At 39.8% G+C, this 17,508-nt stretch overlaps 1 protein-coding gene across 2 annotated transcripts in view; it reads left to right on the top strand.

The window, feature by feature from the left end:
* The window catches only part of SLC12A4 (solute carrier family 12 member 4), a 425,396-nt gene that overhangs the window by 330,065 nt on the left and 77,823 nt on the right, over nucleotides 1-17,508 (top strand). For both annotated transcript variants that reach the window (XM_069216265.1, XM_069216266.1), the window contains exons 15-17: nucleotides 830-949; nucleotides 2,687-2,791; nucleotides 6,419-6,587. In XM_069216265.1, the coding sequence (XP_069072366.1) occupies nucleotides 830-949; nucleotides 2,687-2,791; nucleotides 6,419-6,587 (394 nt within the window). The remainder of the gene's footprint in view (nucleotides 1-829; nucleotides 950-2,686; nucleotides 2,792-6,418; nucleotides 6,588-17,508) is intronic.

Genomic DNA, 17,508 nt, shown 5'->3' with positions numbered 1-17,508 from the left:
GATAGCCCCACAAGAACCGATGCAGAGAAACTGAAATGAGTCATTTCATTTTTGCTTTCAGTGAAATGACGTCAGCATGCAACACGCGCTGATCCTCATTTTACTGAAAGAACAGAAACAGCCTCAGGAGGTGGGGAAGCTTTTCCTCATTTCCCGAGGCTGTTTCCTTCAGAAAGGAGTCCCTTTTTCACTCCTTATTTTTTTTGGATCGTGTCACAATTTCTTTCTTTTTTTTTTTTTTTAGTCTTTTAGTGATGTTTTGTTTGTCTGTTGAATTGTTTGCACATTTATTTGTCTATATAGTGTCATTTTGCTTCGTTTGGCTGGTGATTTTTTTTTTTGCTGTTTATCACTCCTGCCCTTCTCTTTGGTAATTTTGTTGGTCTCTTCCCTTTTAGTGTTGGTCACTTATTTTTATATATATTGTTTATTACCTTCTGTTTTAATTTTCTTTCTCTCTTTCTTTAATATTAGTCCTGTTTTCTTCTTTCATTTTTTCTTTTTTCTAATTTTCCTTTTTTTTGTGTATTGACACTTTCCTGATGTGTGTCTCCTTTAAATGACTACTGCTGGTTCACTCACAATAAACATCCAACTTCGGCAAGTGAGTGGAGGCATTGTTATTATTGTAGTCTAGTCCCAATTTCATCCATTGTGTATGCTTGGGAACATATTATTCTTCTATACAGTACATTTGGGTTGCCTGTTTTTCTACTGTCTTTTTCTCTTTTGAATTTTACATTTCATTGTTTGCCTTGTGCCTACGTGTGTACAATTCACAACCAACTATATGGTCTTATTTTTCTATTGTATTTTCTTTTTCTGTTAGGGCCCTGTCATTCTTGGGGATGAGTATTTGTCTTGCATTGATGTTCATTTCATCCTGGTACTACGCTCTTGTGGCTATGCTTATAGCAGGAATGATCTACAAGTACATTGAATACCAAGGGTAAGTCTGTTGTATTCCGCTTTTTATTATAAAATGACTAATTAAGCTGTAAAACGTCTGGCCTATGGTAGCAGAAAAAGTTCATTCTTAAAGGGTCTAGAGGAAAGGGCCTTCTCCACAGGGAGTAATATCTTCTCCTCTGGCAAAAAGCTTTTATTTCAAATGAAAATATCTACCTGGTTTGCAAATGCATATTTACATCTGAAATTAACAGAAAGAATGACTATGTTCTGTAGAAAAACTATTGGAAATCAATGACCTAGCCACATACTAGCAGAGCACTTTGCATGTAACAGAAGAAAACATACAAGGCTGGCAGAATGGTTAGGGGGAAATAACAAACCAAGTTAGTCTTTGCATAGATTTTGTAGGAGCAAGTCCTGCTTTCCTTCCTGAAATACAGGAGAAATAGACTGCGGTCGAGTCTGATTTTTTTTTTCAGGAAGTAATTTCCAAAATCTTAGAGCTTGGTAGTGAAAGGACTGATTCTGGGCCGCGTTTTTTGGTTTTTCCTGGGCTAAGCAGACTTTGCTTCTTATACTTCTTTCACCCCACCTGTGGTGCACAGTTCGCACTTTATGTTAAAGACTAAACCAGAGAACCATGCTTTGTGAATTAGAGGGGCCACTTTAAGGTTAATTCTGATATCTAAGGGAAGCCGGCGAAGATTGTGTATAATCGGAATAATATAAAATGACTTCTTTGTATAAGAAAGAAGATGGCTTTGATCATAGCAAGAACAGCTTTATGTAAGCATTGTACATTCTTATTCTGTGTATGTAAACTGAGTGCTAGATTATTTAAGATCATCTAGGATCTAAATGTAACATTAACGAATGTAAGGGACTGTCCTCTTTCATAACATGAAAATGAAATGACGCAAGGGACATTTGCAGTAGGAAGACTTGGGGTCCTATATACCATCATATTGGCATGGTGTCATGTGTTTCTCATGAACGTCCCTTTTTGAGACCATTTACAAATACAACTCTAAGCTGTAGGTGTACGAGTTATTTTTTATCAAATCTGTCTTCCTATCCAGCCATTTAAATTAGACCATTTTCATCCTGCATCCTTACCACACAGACCTGTAGTTTATTTTAGTATTCTAATTTTGTCTTAAATTTGTAACTCATAAGACTTTCATGTTGATGGTTCTTGACGTACATCCAGCTGCTGAGAATCACTCTACAATTTCTCAGTTCCTCAACTCCTTGGTGTCACTAATAATTGCCAGTTCAATGAGCTAAACAGACTGGAGCTTACTTCCTCCTGATAATTTTCACAGTTCAGAAAGGACTACTGATGAGCAATTCCCAAGAACATGGTGAAAGTGTACTAGTTCAACACCCATACTGTCATATAATTAAGGTCAAACCTCCAATGGTCTTCAAAAAGTGTGATTGTCACTGAGCATGCACTAAAGTTCAGATTTCTGTTAATGTATTCTATTTTATTGTAACTTATTTTAAGGGCTTCCTAGTGAAACCCAATGGAGCCCTCCAATTCAGAGATACTTGGAGCTTGGATGTGCTCCCTAGCTTCCAAACACAAAATTTGTGCTCGAAACATTAATTTAATTAATATTAAATAAGAGATAAACTGATCAAATTCAAAATTTTGGGTAAAGAGATCTCACTTCTCCAGTTTAGGATAAAATATTTCCTACTAATTTTAAAAGATTGTTATTTTCCAGTAAATGATGTTTTAATTCTGCACTTTGTTTTTCATTTACAGGGCAGAGAAAGAATGGGGTGATGGCATCCGTGGTCTGTCACTCAGTGCAGCCAGATATGCACTGCTAAGACTAGAGGCAGGTCCTCCCCACACTAAGAACTGGAGGTAAGGTACAACAAGCTAGTTATGTGACAAGTGGGAGTAAAGCATGAATTCGAAAAGAAAAATAAAAGTAAATAACTCTTTTCATTTCTGTGAACTGATTAAGAATTGTACTGTGAAGCGTAAATCAGTACAGTCTTTGAAAACTCACCATAAACCGAATGAATGACATGAAATCATGACAGGCTAGGAGAAGAATTTAGCTCCACCCTTAGGTTAGCACTTAAGAAGTAACATTGGCACCGTTAGTGTAACTGAAAGATTTATGTCAACCATGCAAAGAGGTGTGGCGCCCCTTAAGTCCTTTGAACTAATATGCAGATATAAGTAGGTCCTGTTTGTGGTCTCAGCCTCACTGATGACATTAAGACTAGCCAATAACAGGCCTCTATTTGGCAGAAAGTCACTATCTACCCCAGAATTGCAATCCAAAAATGGTGGCTAGAGGGATGGACAGACAAACTCCTTCATCAGCATTGATGGTACTGCAATGATCTGCACTTCGTGTTTGCTACAAGAGCATCACATTTTGGAGTACGCAGCCTTCTAGCTGTGATAGCCTATGTTGTACCTTTCTGGAATAGCGCAGTAAGGCTTTGGTATCCAACTCAAAGTAAATCACGCCTACATTTGGATGGTGGGATCTTACCACCCGCAGTTGGTCAATGGACTACTGATTACTCTGGCCCACCTATGTGGTATTAAGCCCCACTCACAAAGTTATTGTGGTGAAAAAAACGTGAACAAAATCAAATTGTTTTTTGGACGTAATAGTGAATGTTAGTTTGCTCTCTGATTTGTCTAAGTACGATGCACAATTTGTGATATCCTAAAAATGTTCTCTTGCTACTGGCCACAGCTAATGCTGTTGTGTGTAGCCATTTCATTTTGATTCTCATTTACCTTCAAAGTGCATGGTCACTGAGACAGAACGAAGAAGTATGTATTTTAACTAATGGCTTTCATTAGACTGAAATGTGACATGTTCACAATCGACAGACACACATATCCATAATTGATAACTGTTATATTTCTGATTGCGTATGTATTTGGATTAGAATCTAATCTACCGTTATTTTTGTTCCAGGACATAACTGTCAACCTTGCTAGCAAAGCAGGATGGACCCTGGTCTTGCAACAGCATCTGGCAGATTAACGCTCAATTTAACTGACTTTAACAGTCCCACTGTATACTAAGTTGGATGTTTTATAGACAACAATCTATTGTGCCACTGGCTATCATCTCCAAGTTTAGATAATATCCTTGATTTTTAATGCCATGATCCAAAGAAGTGATTGCTTACAGGTGGTCTCTACTGTGGACATCTCTTGATTTCTGTCTAAAGGAGTTGCAGGTTTCCATTCTCCTGCCACCTTTCATTATTGCTTTTGCAATTACTGGGGAGCTGTGGCAAGGATACCCCGTAGTGTGAGCTGTTTTTATTTATTAAGTGTTTTACTGCACTTAAAACAACTCACTTGTCTTTGAACTCTTCCAAGTTGTCGACTTTGCCAAAGCCAGCCCAGTCACAGTACCTCTGCCAAATATCTACATCTTTTTATTATTCACATGAGTCTCCAACAGCTGAGCTGGAAATGGCTAATCTTGCCAGCTCCTTTCTGAAAGTGGTCTTCTTTTAATACAAGTATATTTATAAAGTGCAACCGTTCAACCACATCTGTCTTGGTGCCAAGGTCAGATAAGATGATGGACAAAAAGCAAAGATACTGTCTGAGATTGAGGATTTCTGATTAGAGGTACATTTCTGGAAAGGCTTTTAATGTTTATAAAGCATAAGAGGATTGTAGAATAGCCTCCTGTTACCTTGTGTTCATTCCAGATCTTGAGGATGTTGAAGCACACCTTCCTTTTCTGGCTGTAGGGATACAGGAATATACAATAGCAGAAAATCAGAAGACTACAGCTCACACAAGTGTGTGTACAACTTTAGCTTGTTGTTTACAGAATGCAGACAGGAGTTGGGCACCAAACGATGTACCGCGCACATCACCATAAGAAGGAAAATGTAAAGCTGATAGCTGGAATGCTTGAATTCATCTCAGCCTCTGTGATATATTTGGGACCATCTTCCAGTCCTAGTTTTTGCCCACCATGCCACATCAGACAGGAGCCAGACATTTGTGATTTAAGCTTAGTCCTGCACCAGCGGGAATAGTTTAGTCCAAATTGCAAGCCCATGTTCTTTTTGGGGACCTCTGTCATCATTCTGGATGCAGTGTTTTGCATTACCTGTCTTACTAAATGCATCCTTTATCAGACCCAGATATACAGCATTTCTGTTATTGAGATGTGGGCTAATGGAGGTGAATGATGCATTTCCTCCTCAATGTGTAAAATATGGCAACAATCACTTTAGAAGTTATCACTGAAAAATAGTGGATGAAGAAAGCACATTCACCTGGGGAATTGATAAGATTGTGAGCCTCTGTTCTACCTAACTTCAGTTTTTGAAGCATTCCGCTTTAACTGGTTTTCAGCCCATCCAGGTACAGATGTCTTAAAAGAGAAGCACAATGGTAGCACCGACACCCTGAACATCATTTGTGCTATGATCAGTGTTAAAATAATGTAACCATGTAGTATGGTGCTGTGTGGCATTGAGGGTTTCTGGTGACATCATAAACCACAAAGCCTAAAGCTGAGTGGTTTGTGAATGCCACCATGATAGTAAACTTAAGCTTAACACAAAATTACCAATTGAGTATGTTTAGGGTACCTATTTACCTTGATGTGATTGGTACAATTTTTATTGAGAATAGTAAGCGATATACTGGAATATGGTGTTTGATTGTAGTAAAAAGAATAAAAAAGTATCTATTTGTGCAGCCAGGATTAAGATTTGCTTCTAAATATCACACTGTGGCTATAACAATCAGACTGCTGAAGCTGCTACCAGTAAGAGTGAACTGAAAACGGACTATGGTTACACTTAAAATTTTCAGCTTTCATGAATACAGTGTTAAGATGTTCAGAAATATTAAAGCTACTGTAACTAGACAGAGCTAATAACCAACCCTGATCGCCCTTAGAATGTTCAAGTTTTGATGGCTTTCGCAAAATAGTTTGATAAATAAACCATGTGTGGTGACTTATCTCTTGCAATGTTTAGCTAATAATGCATTTGCATGCAATTTGATCGTCCACAAGGACGAAGATAAGGGAGTGCCCGGGGAAACCTATTACTATGTGAAGTGACATTGCCGTTGCTGCATCTGCAGCACGTTGGAAAACATACATGTAGAACATGGGAGCAAAGAGAAAATGTAGCCTGTTGAATGAGGAAAAACACTTTTTGTAAGAGCTGAATTTTATAGACTTGTCTCTCGAGGCCTTTCAGAAAGTGCAAAAAAGAGTTGCTTGGTCATATCGGGAGAGACAGCAAAATGCCCCTGTATTACAAACAAGAACCTATAGGCCAATCTATATCTAGCTAAACAGAGCAGGGCATGCTCATTAAGGCACTATATCTCTGTTTTCCACCATGGCTCCTAAACTTCTAGTGATACTTTACTAATGGAGTAACCTTTACATACATACTTTGATCGTTGTCTGTGTATCTCTCATTGATTTACACAAGAATGATAATCATTGACTTCTGCTTTTTCCAGACCTCAGCTACTAGTGCTTCTGAAACTAGATGAAGATTTGCACGTGAAGTACCCTCGATTGCTAACTTTTGCTTCTCAACTGAAAGCTGGTAAAGGGTTGACTATTGTTGGCACTGCCATACAAGGCAACTTCCTAGAAAGTTTTGGAGAAGGTCAAGCTGCCGAACAGGTATATTTTCTATTTATAATTTGTGCTTCGTATTTTATAAAAACGTGATCAGGGTGAAAGGTCAATGATGTAGAAAACTTGTGAATTTGAGCATGTGCCAAAAAATATTGTATCCCTAGCACATTCATTCCCTAATCTCCATTTCTAAATGCCATTGTTCTGTCAACAGGAGATATTGACATTTTGATTATTTGGAAGGCTTTGTGTTATCCAGTCTTGAAAAAAAAACATACTGTACTGCTAATAGCTGAAAATAATGAAATATTGGTTAATTTTAGAAATGTATAAATTCATAAAAGTGCAAAAGCAATCCAACTCAGAATATCTATAATGAGTATTTTTTCTGCAAGCTCAAATAAATAAAACACAATCAAGCAAAATGTAATACAATATCTAATAGGAATCATCACCAATAGTGTTAGTTACCTCTGTTATGTTTATAGACTAATTGTAATGTAAAATCCCTTCAAATTCCACACCACAACTGTTGTTTTGGAAACTCATAGTTTCTTGAGAAAGAATATTTTATTTCAAGTTATACCCCTTTCCTTGGTCCAGCCTCCAAATGGTCTGGAGTGACAAAAGATAATTAGACATGCTGCCAGGTTCCTTTGTGTGTGCTGAATGCATGGCCCTTTGAAGTGTAGTTAGGGTTCGGGTAGAATTCTTCCCTGCACCTATTCAGTCAGGATGGCCCATCCTGTGTCCAGCTAAACCTCTATGCCACCATGTCTGGAAGGAATCGGCAACCCACTACGGAGGGTCAGGTGTAATCATGTGACCCTTTCTACTGGCAGAAAGGCACTGATGATTTGGGCACAAAACTGCCAACTTTCTTAAAGTGCAAAAGCAACAAGGTGATGGATGGAATGCTTGAATTAATCTTAGCCACTGGCAATGGCTCGGCCGCATCCCAATCCATATTTTTATGTTCACCATGCCACCTAAGTTTGGACCCAGCCATATTCAAATCAGGCTTGACCCTTTTCCTCAAGGGAACAGTCCAGTCTAAACTTCAGGTCCTCCCTGAATTGGAATACAATCAACCTAGAATGGTTTGCCTTCATAGCATAGAAAGTAAATATCCTCATGGCAGAATCTCAATCTCCACCACTCCGAAACCATGTGCCTTCTACTTGGCAAGTGTCACTCAGTATGTTACTTTCATCAACCTTAGAAATCTACAATCTAAGAATATTTGATAGCCTACTCCTAACAGACCTAGTTTTACATTATTAATTAATGCAACCACCACCTACACTAGGCTAGAAACATCCCACCTTTCTTAACATCGTCTCACAGAGCCTCGTTAGATAGTGTAATCAGGTTTTTAATACGTTGTTAGAAATGGGGTCTCTGATTAGTATTCAGTTTGCACTCTGTCCAAGCAGGCACCCTCACTGTAGTCAGGGTAAGGGAGATACACAGCTCAGATAACCCCTCCTTATCCCCTTGGTAGCTTGGTACAAGTAGTAAGGCTTATCTCAGAGGTAATGTGTAAAGTATTTGTACAATCACATACAGTCATACAGTGACAACACCACAAAAGAACTCAACACCAGTTTAGAAAAATAGCCAATAATTATCTGAGTAAAACAAGACCAAAATGACAAATTCAACATACACAAGCAAAATTATGAATTTTTAAAGATGAAACTTCAATATAGCGCTTAGAAACACAGATGCTTTGAATTGGTGATATCATGGCATTGAGCCGTTCCCAACAATCCAACGCCAATGTTGCAGGTCACAGAGTCGTACCGACCACCAGGTAGAGTATCTCGTGGAAATGAGGAAACAAGCTGGTACACTGAGTCAGGGATCGAGGCGTCGCTGGATCCCGTTCAGCGTCTGTTCTGGGGCTGAGGAGTAGAGGTGTTTGTGTGAGGCGTTGGAGTCCTTGCCGTGGAGATGAGGTGGCAGTGTTGCGAAGTATTGGTTCCTTACACGTCCAGCGGGGTCGATGTCACGGATGTCAGTGACACAGCACTTCAGGATTTACAGAATCATGGACTTCAGCGAGGCTGCAGTGGCGTCAGGCCTGTGGGGTCGGTCGGGTCGTCACACTCAACTGGGAACCACAGCTTCAGTCGCAGGTGGTGGCCCAGGATCTGGCAGCGGTGTCCGAATTCAGTGCACTTGGTTTTTCTTGGTTTTTCAGCAGCTTCTCCTTTGAAGGGCCCAGGAACTGGATTAGACCCCACTTGGCAGAGTAGGAGTCTCAGCAACTGCAGGCCAACCCAGCAAAGCACACACAGCAAAGGGCCAGCTCTTCAGCTCTTCTCCTTGGCAGAGGTTCCTCTTGATCCAGAAGTGTTCAAACAATCTGGTGTTTTGGATCCACTACTTATACCTAGTACTGCTTTGAAGTAGGTAAACTTCAAAGGAAAGTCTCTGTTGCTCACAATATCCTGCCTTTCCCAGGCCTGGCCCTAGGCACTCACTAGGGGGTTGGAGACTGCATTGTGTGAGGCAGGCACAGCCCTTTCAGGTATAAGTGTCAGCTCCTCCATCCCCACTCTAGCCCAGGAGACTCAGCAGGATATGCAGGCTGCACCCCAGCTCCCTGTGTGTCACTGTCTAGACGGACTTCACATACAAAACTGTCAGTCAGACCCAGACATTGAGTCCACAGGCAGGCAGAGGCACAGAATGGTTAAGCAAGAAAATGCCCACTTTGTAAAAGAGACATTTTCAAACTGACACTCTAAAAAAACAACTATACCAAAAGGTGTATTTTTAAATTGTGAGTTCAGAGACCACAAACTCCATATCTGTTCCTGCTCCCAATGGGAAACTGTACGTAAAAGATATTTAAAGGCAGTCCCCATGTTAACCTATGAGAGAGAGAGAGGCCTTGCAACAGTGAAAACCGAATTTGGTAGTATTTCACTGCCAAGGCATGTAAAACACATCAGTACATGTCACGCCTTTAACATACACTGCACCCTGCCAATGGGGCTACCTAGGGCCTACCTTAGGGGGGTGCCTTACATGTACAAAGAGGGAAGATTTGGGCTTCATGAGTGGGTACACTTGCAAGGTTGAATTGGCAGTTTAAAACTGCACACACAGACACTACAGTGACAGGTTTGAGCAATGTTTGTAGAGCTACTCATATGGGTGGCACAATCAGTGCTGCAGGCCTACTACTAGCATTTGATTTACAGGCCCTGGGCACCTCTAGTGCACTTTACTAGGGACTTACTAGTAAATAAATTCTGCCAATTAGGGATAAACCAATCACCAATACAATTTACACAAAGAGCATATGCACTTTAGCAATTTAGCTCAGAAAATATAGGAGGAAGTAGGCAAAAAGTTTTGGGATGATCCTGCAATAAAGGCCATGTCCAACACACAGTATTACAGAAACATAATCTACATTCTGACAAATGTGCTAATTGTCAAAAACAGAGCATCAAGACTGATAGTGAGCCTACACCATGCTCCTCACTAATTCTCCATTGCTGCTTTATCTTCTTTATGGGCTTTCACCTTAAACATCAGACATGCCCATGAACAAATATGAAGACAAAAACATAAACCATTGTCATCCATTCTCTCTCATTCCTCTTTCCAACGGGATTTGTCCAGAAAAATAAATTCCAGACAAACCGTAAGCCAAAAAAGCCGCAAAAGGGAATGATTACATTCATGTTATTCAGATTGTAGTTCTGTGAGTGACAATGTGCTGGTTATAGGCTTCTATAAAACAGCTGGCCTTCTCAAATTATACCTAAACCCCCACTTGCCTCTGAGACTTTGATTTTCTTCCCTTCCACTTTACCTCCATCAATGCCTATTCAGTGCATGCTTAGTTCTGTTGCCAAGCAGTATAAGTGCATTAATAATGTTCATGGAGTATACTACATGAATGATGTGTTCCACTTGGCGCTGTGTTTTGCCTTATGAAAACATGACTCTGGCCAATTAGTGTCTGTATGTCAGTCTTTGTGCCTCTGTGTCTTGCCAACAAAGATGTTTTTTTTAAAGTAAACCGGCCTTTTGCGAATATCCCCGGAACATGAAGGTCATTTATTTCAATCCTTACAGGTGGCTAAGCCATCCCTCCTGATTCGATAGACTACCATTCACTTTGGGACATGTGAGTCTACTGTAGTTTGCCCCCTAGCTGCACACTGTGAAACATGGAATACAAGTTATGTAGACTTAAGCTCTGCTGCTTATTTTGTTCATAGAGGGTGTACCTCAAGTACACGATGGTACTCATGTATCACTTAATGCTATCACACTGTGTGATGCATGGCATTGACTCAAACATAGGGATTAATGCACTACCTTTGATCTTGCAGAATGGACTTCATTCTGTATGTATTATTATTAGGCTCCATTTCCTTTTCACTGATTGATTGGTGGGAGCTTGCATCCTCCTCTATTGTAATTCATGACTCTGCAATGTTTCCTAAATCAAAAAAAAGCCCAAAACGCGTCAAGAAGTGCACTGACTCTTATTAGACGTGCCATTAGGTCTTGCTACAGACCTCCATAGCTGTCTGTTATCAGAGTTCCATTGTCTTAAAATAAAATACGTGTGTCAGGGCTATAGGTCAGACATGGCTATCTCAGTTCAATGCCCCTGTTTCAATGGCTTTTCTGTCTATTCTTGTTTTTGTTCCACCCATAAAACATAACTGATTAACTATTAATTTGAATGGGTGACGTTTAGCCTTCAAATGCATCGTCAGTAAATATTTTTCTTTCATTTGTGTTTCATCACTCCATGTGAATACAGGGCTGTCCGCTGCCTCCCCCTTTTCATCTTGTCCTCCAGCCACATCCCCGCTCCCTACACTGGGCCTGTTGTTTTCCTGCAACTTTCTCCCACCCTCTCCCTTTTTTTTATAATTTTTGCCAGATGCCTGACAGCTGCAGAGTGTTAAAGGGCCGCTCACTTGTTTGAGTTGCATTAAGTGCAATCTTTATTTTTAAATTACTTTTTCAAAATAGCCATTGTTAATTATGGAATGGTAAAATAAAGTAAAGAAAAAAAATCCTGAAGGCATTCTGTGCATAGATACGTATGTGCATGCACATGCATGCTGCCCTCTAGAATGCTTTTCTTATATGATAAAATAATGATATATTCCATTTAAAAAGCAGCCATGTAAGAATGATTTATGATTAACTAAAAGAAGAAACATTTCAAAATGGCAACCCTACATGTGTGTATGCTTATGCTCCAGAAGCCTCCTTGGAATAACATTTTGTTTTTTAAGTGATAGAAACAAGTATTGGTGAAGCCAATAAACATGCTCCTCACTACTAAAAGCAAGGCCTATTTGCTTTAGCAATGCTTGATTATGTGTGAATTTATGCAGGTGGTGTTTCTATAGGGTGAAACTAGCCAAAACTCAACAGAGCACTGTCCCTAGTCAAAGTCCAACATAAAGTCTATGAGTGATAGGAGAGGTAGTTGCTTTGTGAACTGTTAGTGCATTGTTACCGGTTGTGATGGCATTGTAAAAGATGCAGCTGATTTTGAAGATGGTGTGAGGCAGCAAGGGAAGCCGGTGGATTTCCAATAGGAAAGGAGTGATGTGATTTATATTTCCTCAGGCCCTGGATGAGAAGTGCTGTGGTGTGCAGTATGCCCATAATGAATACCAATGTGGCGCCTGTGAGGGCTTGGGGTTGGGTATTCTTGCCATTCAGGTGCTTGAATCACACTTCTGAAGTCACATTTGGGAGGACACCATTTTCTTTAAAAGAGAAACCAGGCTGTCCATGTCTTTAGCAATGTATTTCTTGAAAGTGAGATTGGTGTCCAAAGTCAATCCAAGTTGCTTGACATTCAGTAAAGGTTTGGGTTTGAAGCTATCTGGGTTTCTGTCACTGAGCCAGGTATCTACTGTTTCTTCTTTACAGTTTAAACAAAAAAGAGGAATTGTGTCTTAGTTGGTTTGAGATTCAGGTAGGCTCTAAGCATCCAGGTCTGGTTGATATGCAGGGAGTGTTTGAGGTACTGGATGTTTGAAGCAGTTGGGACTTTTAGGTAGAGATATATTTATCTGTTGTACTAAACGCCATTTTAGTAAGGTTGTTGAACTATTTATATTTTGTACACTCCCCGGAAGTATCTACTAGATTTTCTCTGATGTATCCGCTAAAAGTTTTGAAGTGCTGAATTGTAACAGGATGAATACGTTTGAAAAGTGATTGACAAAGAGCCAGCTGCTATTGGCTGTTCAGAAACGTTAGTTCTTGGATGAAAATGAAGGATGTTTAGTGTTTTATTTTTCAAGCATCCATAACTCTTGTAAATAATACAAATGACACCTGTAGATTGCAAAGGTTTCTGCTTGTGAGTTTTCAAATAAAAAATTGGGACTTTAGCATCCTTTACAAGTTGTTGACTTTGAAAAATATCTCTAACATCAAACCAGTTTCAAAGCAAATTGGAAAACTGTTTTTAAAGCCAACTAGGCAGAAAAAGGTACATATATTTTCAATACCAGATAGTACTCTCGTTGAAATATTGGCAATCGCAAGGATATATTTCCAAATTGAGGGGGAAAATTAAATGCCGAGGAATCTGAAAACCAGTACACCGCAATCCTGAGGTAGGCAAATAATCAAGATGTATGCTAGAATTTCCCAAATGTAGGAATTCTTGAAGAACGGGTAAGGGCCATTCCAGGACATTGGTGATAACAAACCTAGAAGACCGCAGTCTAACAGGGTGCCACAGCACACATGCTGTGGTTATGCCTCCTTGAAGTAATACATAAACACATCAGTTGACCCCCCCTGTCTCCCTTGTTTAAACAGTTTGTGACGTTTATTCCTTTAGCTACTAAAGCAAGTATGATGTAATCAGTGTTCTGGTCTTAATGTTGTTACTTACATTTGTTTTGATTCTTTTTAAGTGACATACCGCACACCTTATAGAGTTTCGTTTATTAAAAAAAAAAAAAAAAAAAACGTTAGAACACGCCAGTACTTTGTGTTATGTTGCAAACTGTTTCCCATTCATTATACATCAAATAAGAGTATGCTAGCTAAAGTTTTTCCATTGTGAAAGTAGAAAAAAGGCACGGGAGTCACGCTGACCTCGGAATCAAAAAAACTCTTCAAGTAGCTCAAAATAATAAACTGTAGTCCTGTAAATGACAAAAGAAAAGGCAGCGTTAATCCCTTTGGATCAATATGTATTTAAAGTCTTTCGGGCATGTGGCGCAATACAAAAATGTCAGCAGTGTGTAGCTTATTAAAAACTGTCTTGGCTGGTGGTCTCATGGGGGTTCTGCAGTTTGACATCTTTTCCTATCCAATACTGGGGCTCGGTCAAAATGTGCAGCATGCCATCATAAACATCGTAATTTTGCATTGCTCAGGTGAAATTCCTGAAATTATGCTATTATGCCACATTTCATAATTGATTAAATGATTTATTAAAATGTATCTCAAACGTGAATTCATGATAAAAATATGCTGCAAATGCACACTAACAACGTGAACGACAACTCAGGCAGTTTTTTGTTTTTTTAGCGCTTCTTTTTTTTCTGGGAAATGCATCCTTGTGTCCAAATTGAGTATGAGCATGCATATCCTACTACAATGCAGCGTCTAAAGTCATTTTGCATTTCACGTAATTTTGTTAAAGCTTTGGGTGATTAGTTGCAGCAAATTACACACACTTGTGCTCGTAAAGAAAAGAGATGGCATTAGGGCCATTATAAAGCAGGATTCCGGTATCTTTTGAAATCGTAATCCCCACTGTGAGAATATGTTTTTAGAACAAAAAACTCAAGTACCGCTTTACTCTCAAGTCAGCCTCCAACCAGACCATGTAACCTTCTGCAGTTCTACTTCAAATTTGCATGGCATATTAGCATAACGTTTTTAAGGAAAGCCTTGTTCAACTGCAAGGCACAAGTCTTTAAACAGTTGCTTGTCCAACGTTCTGTGTAGCTAACATTTTGGTTTGAATGACCCAATGCATCTGGGATCAGGAGTCAGAAAGTGGAAAGCTATTACTCCTACAGGCAATAGGAAGAACTACATATTGGAAGGTTGTAGACGAAGGACGATCTTCCCAGGGAAGTCACGGTCCCACTACAGTAACGGCTGTTTTTATTACCAAACCTGGGTATGTGGAGGTGGGGGTAATTTTATCACTTTCCTTAGGACTCATTGCTCTCTTTTTTGCCACTGAGGTAGTTAGTCTGTTTGGCACAAGGGCAAGAGGTGATTTTAAGTTGGCTGCTCTGCCCAAGTGGGTGCTGCTCGGCCTCCATTGCTGTCTGATTGGTTGGCTTGTGCAGGAGTTGGTGCAACTAGATGCTCCACCCAACCCAGGACCAGAGAGCAAAGTCACACCCCGTGAGAATCTCTTCACCTGAGGAGTTTTACTGCCCTCTCATTTGATGAAAATGCAGTTTCATTGCCCTTTCTGGTGAGCCTGCCACCATCATGTTCAAAAGCCCATTTCATGCTTTTTCTCATATCAGCTGCAATGCACATGTAATCAGTGCATATTGTACAAATGTGCTTTATTCACCAATGCAAGACAATTACTTATTGAAATGTCTGTGTTAATGGACCCCCTGGTGGTAAAAGGTTGCAAGGGGGTAAATGGAGATGACACCTTGCAAAGTAGCATAGCCAATCTGTCATGGGCCTTGGTGTAAGGAATGGAATAAGCCCCCTGCTGCTGTTTGAATGATAAAATATAGCAATTATCTGGGTTCAGTGTGCTCCTCGTGCCTCCGGGCGCCGGGAACACTGCACCTGCTGCACCAAAAGAAGCTATGCTTCTGATCTTCTACCATTTGGTCTCCTGGGCAGCTAAGTATCTTTTGTAGTGTAAATATTACCAGACTGGCAAAGTTTCTTCACAGCAGGAGTGCAAATAAATTGCTGGAACGGGGACAGCATTCTCCCTTGACTTGTACAATCCGTTCTCCTGGGTGTTTTGCTTCCTTTGTAGTATAACTGACACCAGGCTATGAAGTATCTTCACATTAAATTAGAATGACCCAAATTAGCAAACATGCAAATGGAATTAGCCACCCAATCTAATTGAAAATGTATGTGAAGGTCAAAAAAATGCCTCACTGGCTATGTGCTTATGCAACAAATAAAACTGTTTTGTGAGCAGTGTCCCAGGCTGGAAACATCTTCTGTTGATGGTATGTCACAAGCTATAAGTTTAGACAATATTTATTTTCAGGAATTAAACCATATAGTCGTATTCCGAAATATGTTTTAAATTATGCAATTGATGATGAAAAAAGCTTCTACTAACAGTAATTGCCTGGCATTCTGTTCTTTACTTCGGTAATGCGCAGCACTTGGTGAAGGGTACATAGGAATACATCTCTTTAGTTCTTCATTTGTAATGTGTCTGATAACATTCCACCTCTTTTGAAGGTGTCGATGTTTAAATGTTATCTGTGTGCATTTTTGAATGACATTTAGCACACAACACTCAAAGCCACATAATTTTTTATTCACTAATACCTTAAGTTTTCATTCTTTTCCTTTATGTATCTAAGGAAGTGCTTTGCTCAGGTTTACATTTAACTTTTTGTTGTGAGGCACGCGTTTGTGTACATAATCTTTTATGACTGTGTAGTGTTTTATTAATGTGGATAAGTATTTGGGTGCCTCAGGTAGGACAAGAAAGCACAATGCAAAAGTTTTGGTAACATACGCTATCCCTCATGCAAATAATGTTGTTACATACGCAAAGTTTATGCTATTTTACAAGTCCTTCTACCATTATTTTTCCAAAACTTTGCATGAAAAAGTGATCTTGAGTTACAAATATTGTTTCCTCTCCTTTGTTCCTGTATCATGACCTTCGCCTTACCCTCCATCCTTTGCATGCTTCCTCTCTCTCATTATAGCCCCCTTTAAGTTGCATGTCTGTCATTGGTCACACCTCTTTTCACAGATCACAAAATCTCCTCCTTTGAAATCATATCACTGGCAATATCTATCTAATCTCCTGTAGCCTATGTATTCATCCCTTCAGCCATATGCATGAACCACTCACTACTTATCACACATTAATCGACCACATGGGAATGGAGTGAATACTTACCTTCTGGGCACATGACTAACCTCAATAATCACTGGATTAACCACTACCCTTGTATTGTGGAGAAACGTGCTTCCTTCCATAAAGCATTTCCAGTGCGTCATCACAGGTGGCACTATATAACTACAATTATAGCACTCTACTGTAAATCAATTTGTCATGCTTTTTTCTTGCCAACGAGTAGTGGCAGAAGCAGTTACTGCTTTTTTAAAGCTGTATATCATGCCATGTGCAGCCTACTGCATGTACGTGCTGTGTGAACACTTATGGTTGTGCACACCTGTACCAAGTACTCTTTTCTATCTTTCAATGCAGACTATATATTGCTTCTCTTTTACTCAACATTTCAATGTCACCTGGGTCCTCACCCATCTGTGAAAGTTTTATTCAGCAGTTTATTATTCAGGTTGAGTGGGCTTTCACCTATTTCATTTGTTAGTTTGTGTCATTTAAAAACCCTTACTTGCTAGTGGTCAGCCATGCCTCTATGTACCTCCTTCTTCTGTGAGGGAGCAGGGACCAACTACTGTATAATTCCACTTTGCCCTGTTTATCTGGTCTTTAGGGGACTTTTTCTTTACTTTGTTTCCTGCTCCTGACCAGAGGAAGCATCCCTTTTCATTTGCAGAGCATTCCTCCTCTGAGCTTTGCTGTAAACAGTGCTATAAATCAGGCTGTTATCTTGGTCACATTTGGTCTTTGTGGGCTTTCTGCACCCTCTCTCAGCTGCCTGCCTCCCACCCTTCTTTGACTTGGATTATCTTTACCAAGTGTGCCTGCCTGTGTGCTGAATGGGCCTGTGCCAGGAACACCACACATGCTGTCTGCCAGAGCACCACAGTTCTTGCAGTC

This window comes from Pleurodeles waltl, chromosome 12 (genome assembly GCF_031143425.1).
Source record: "Pleurodeles waltl isolate 20211129_DDA chromosome 12, aPleWal1.hap1.20221129, whole genome shotgun sequence".
Taxonomy (NCBI): Eukaryota; Metazoa; Chordata; class Amphibia; order Caudata; family Salamandridae; genus Pleurodeles; species Pleurodeles waltl.
Note: the sequence above shows the minus strand (reverse complement) of the source record. Positions and strands in the feature narration are given on the sequence as shown.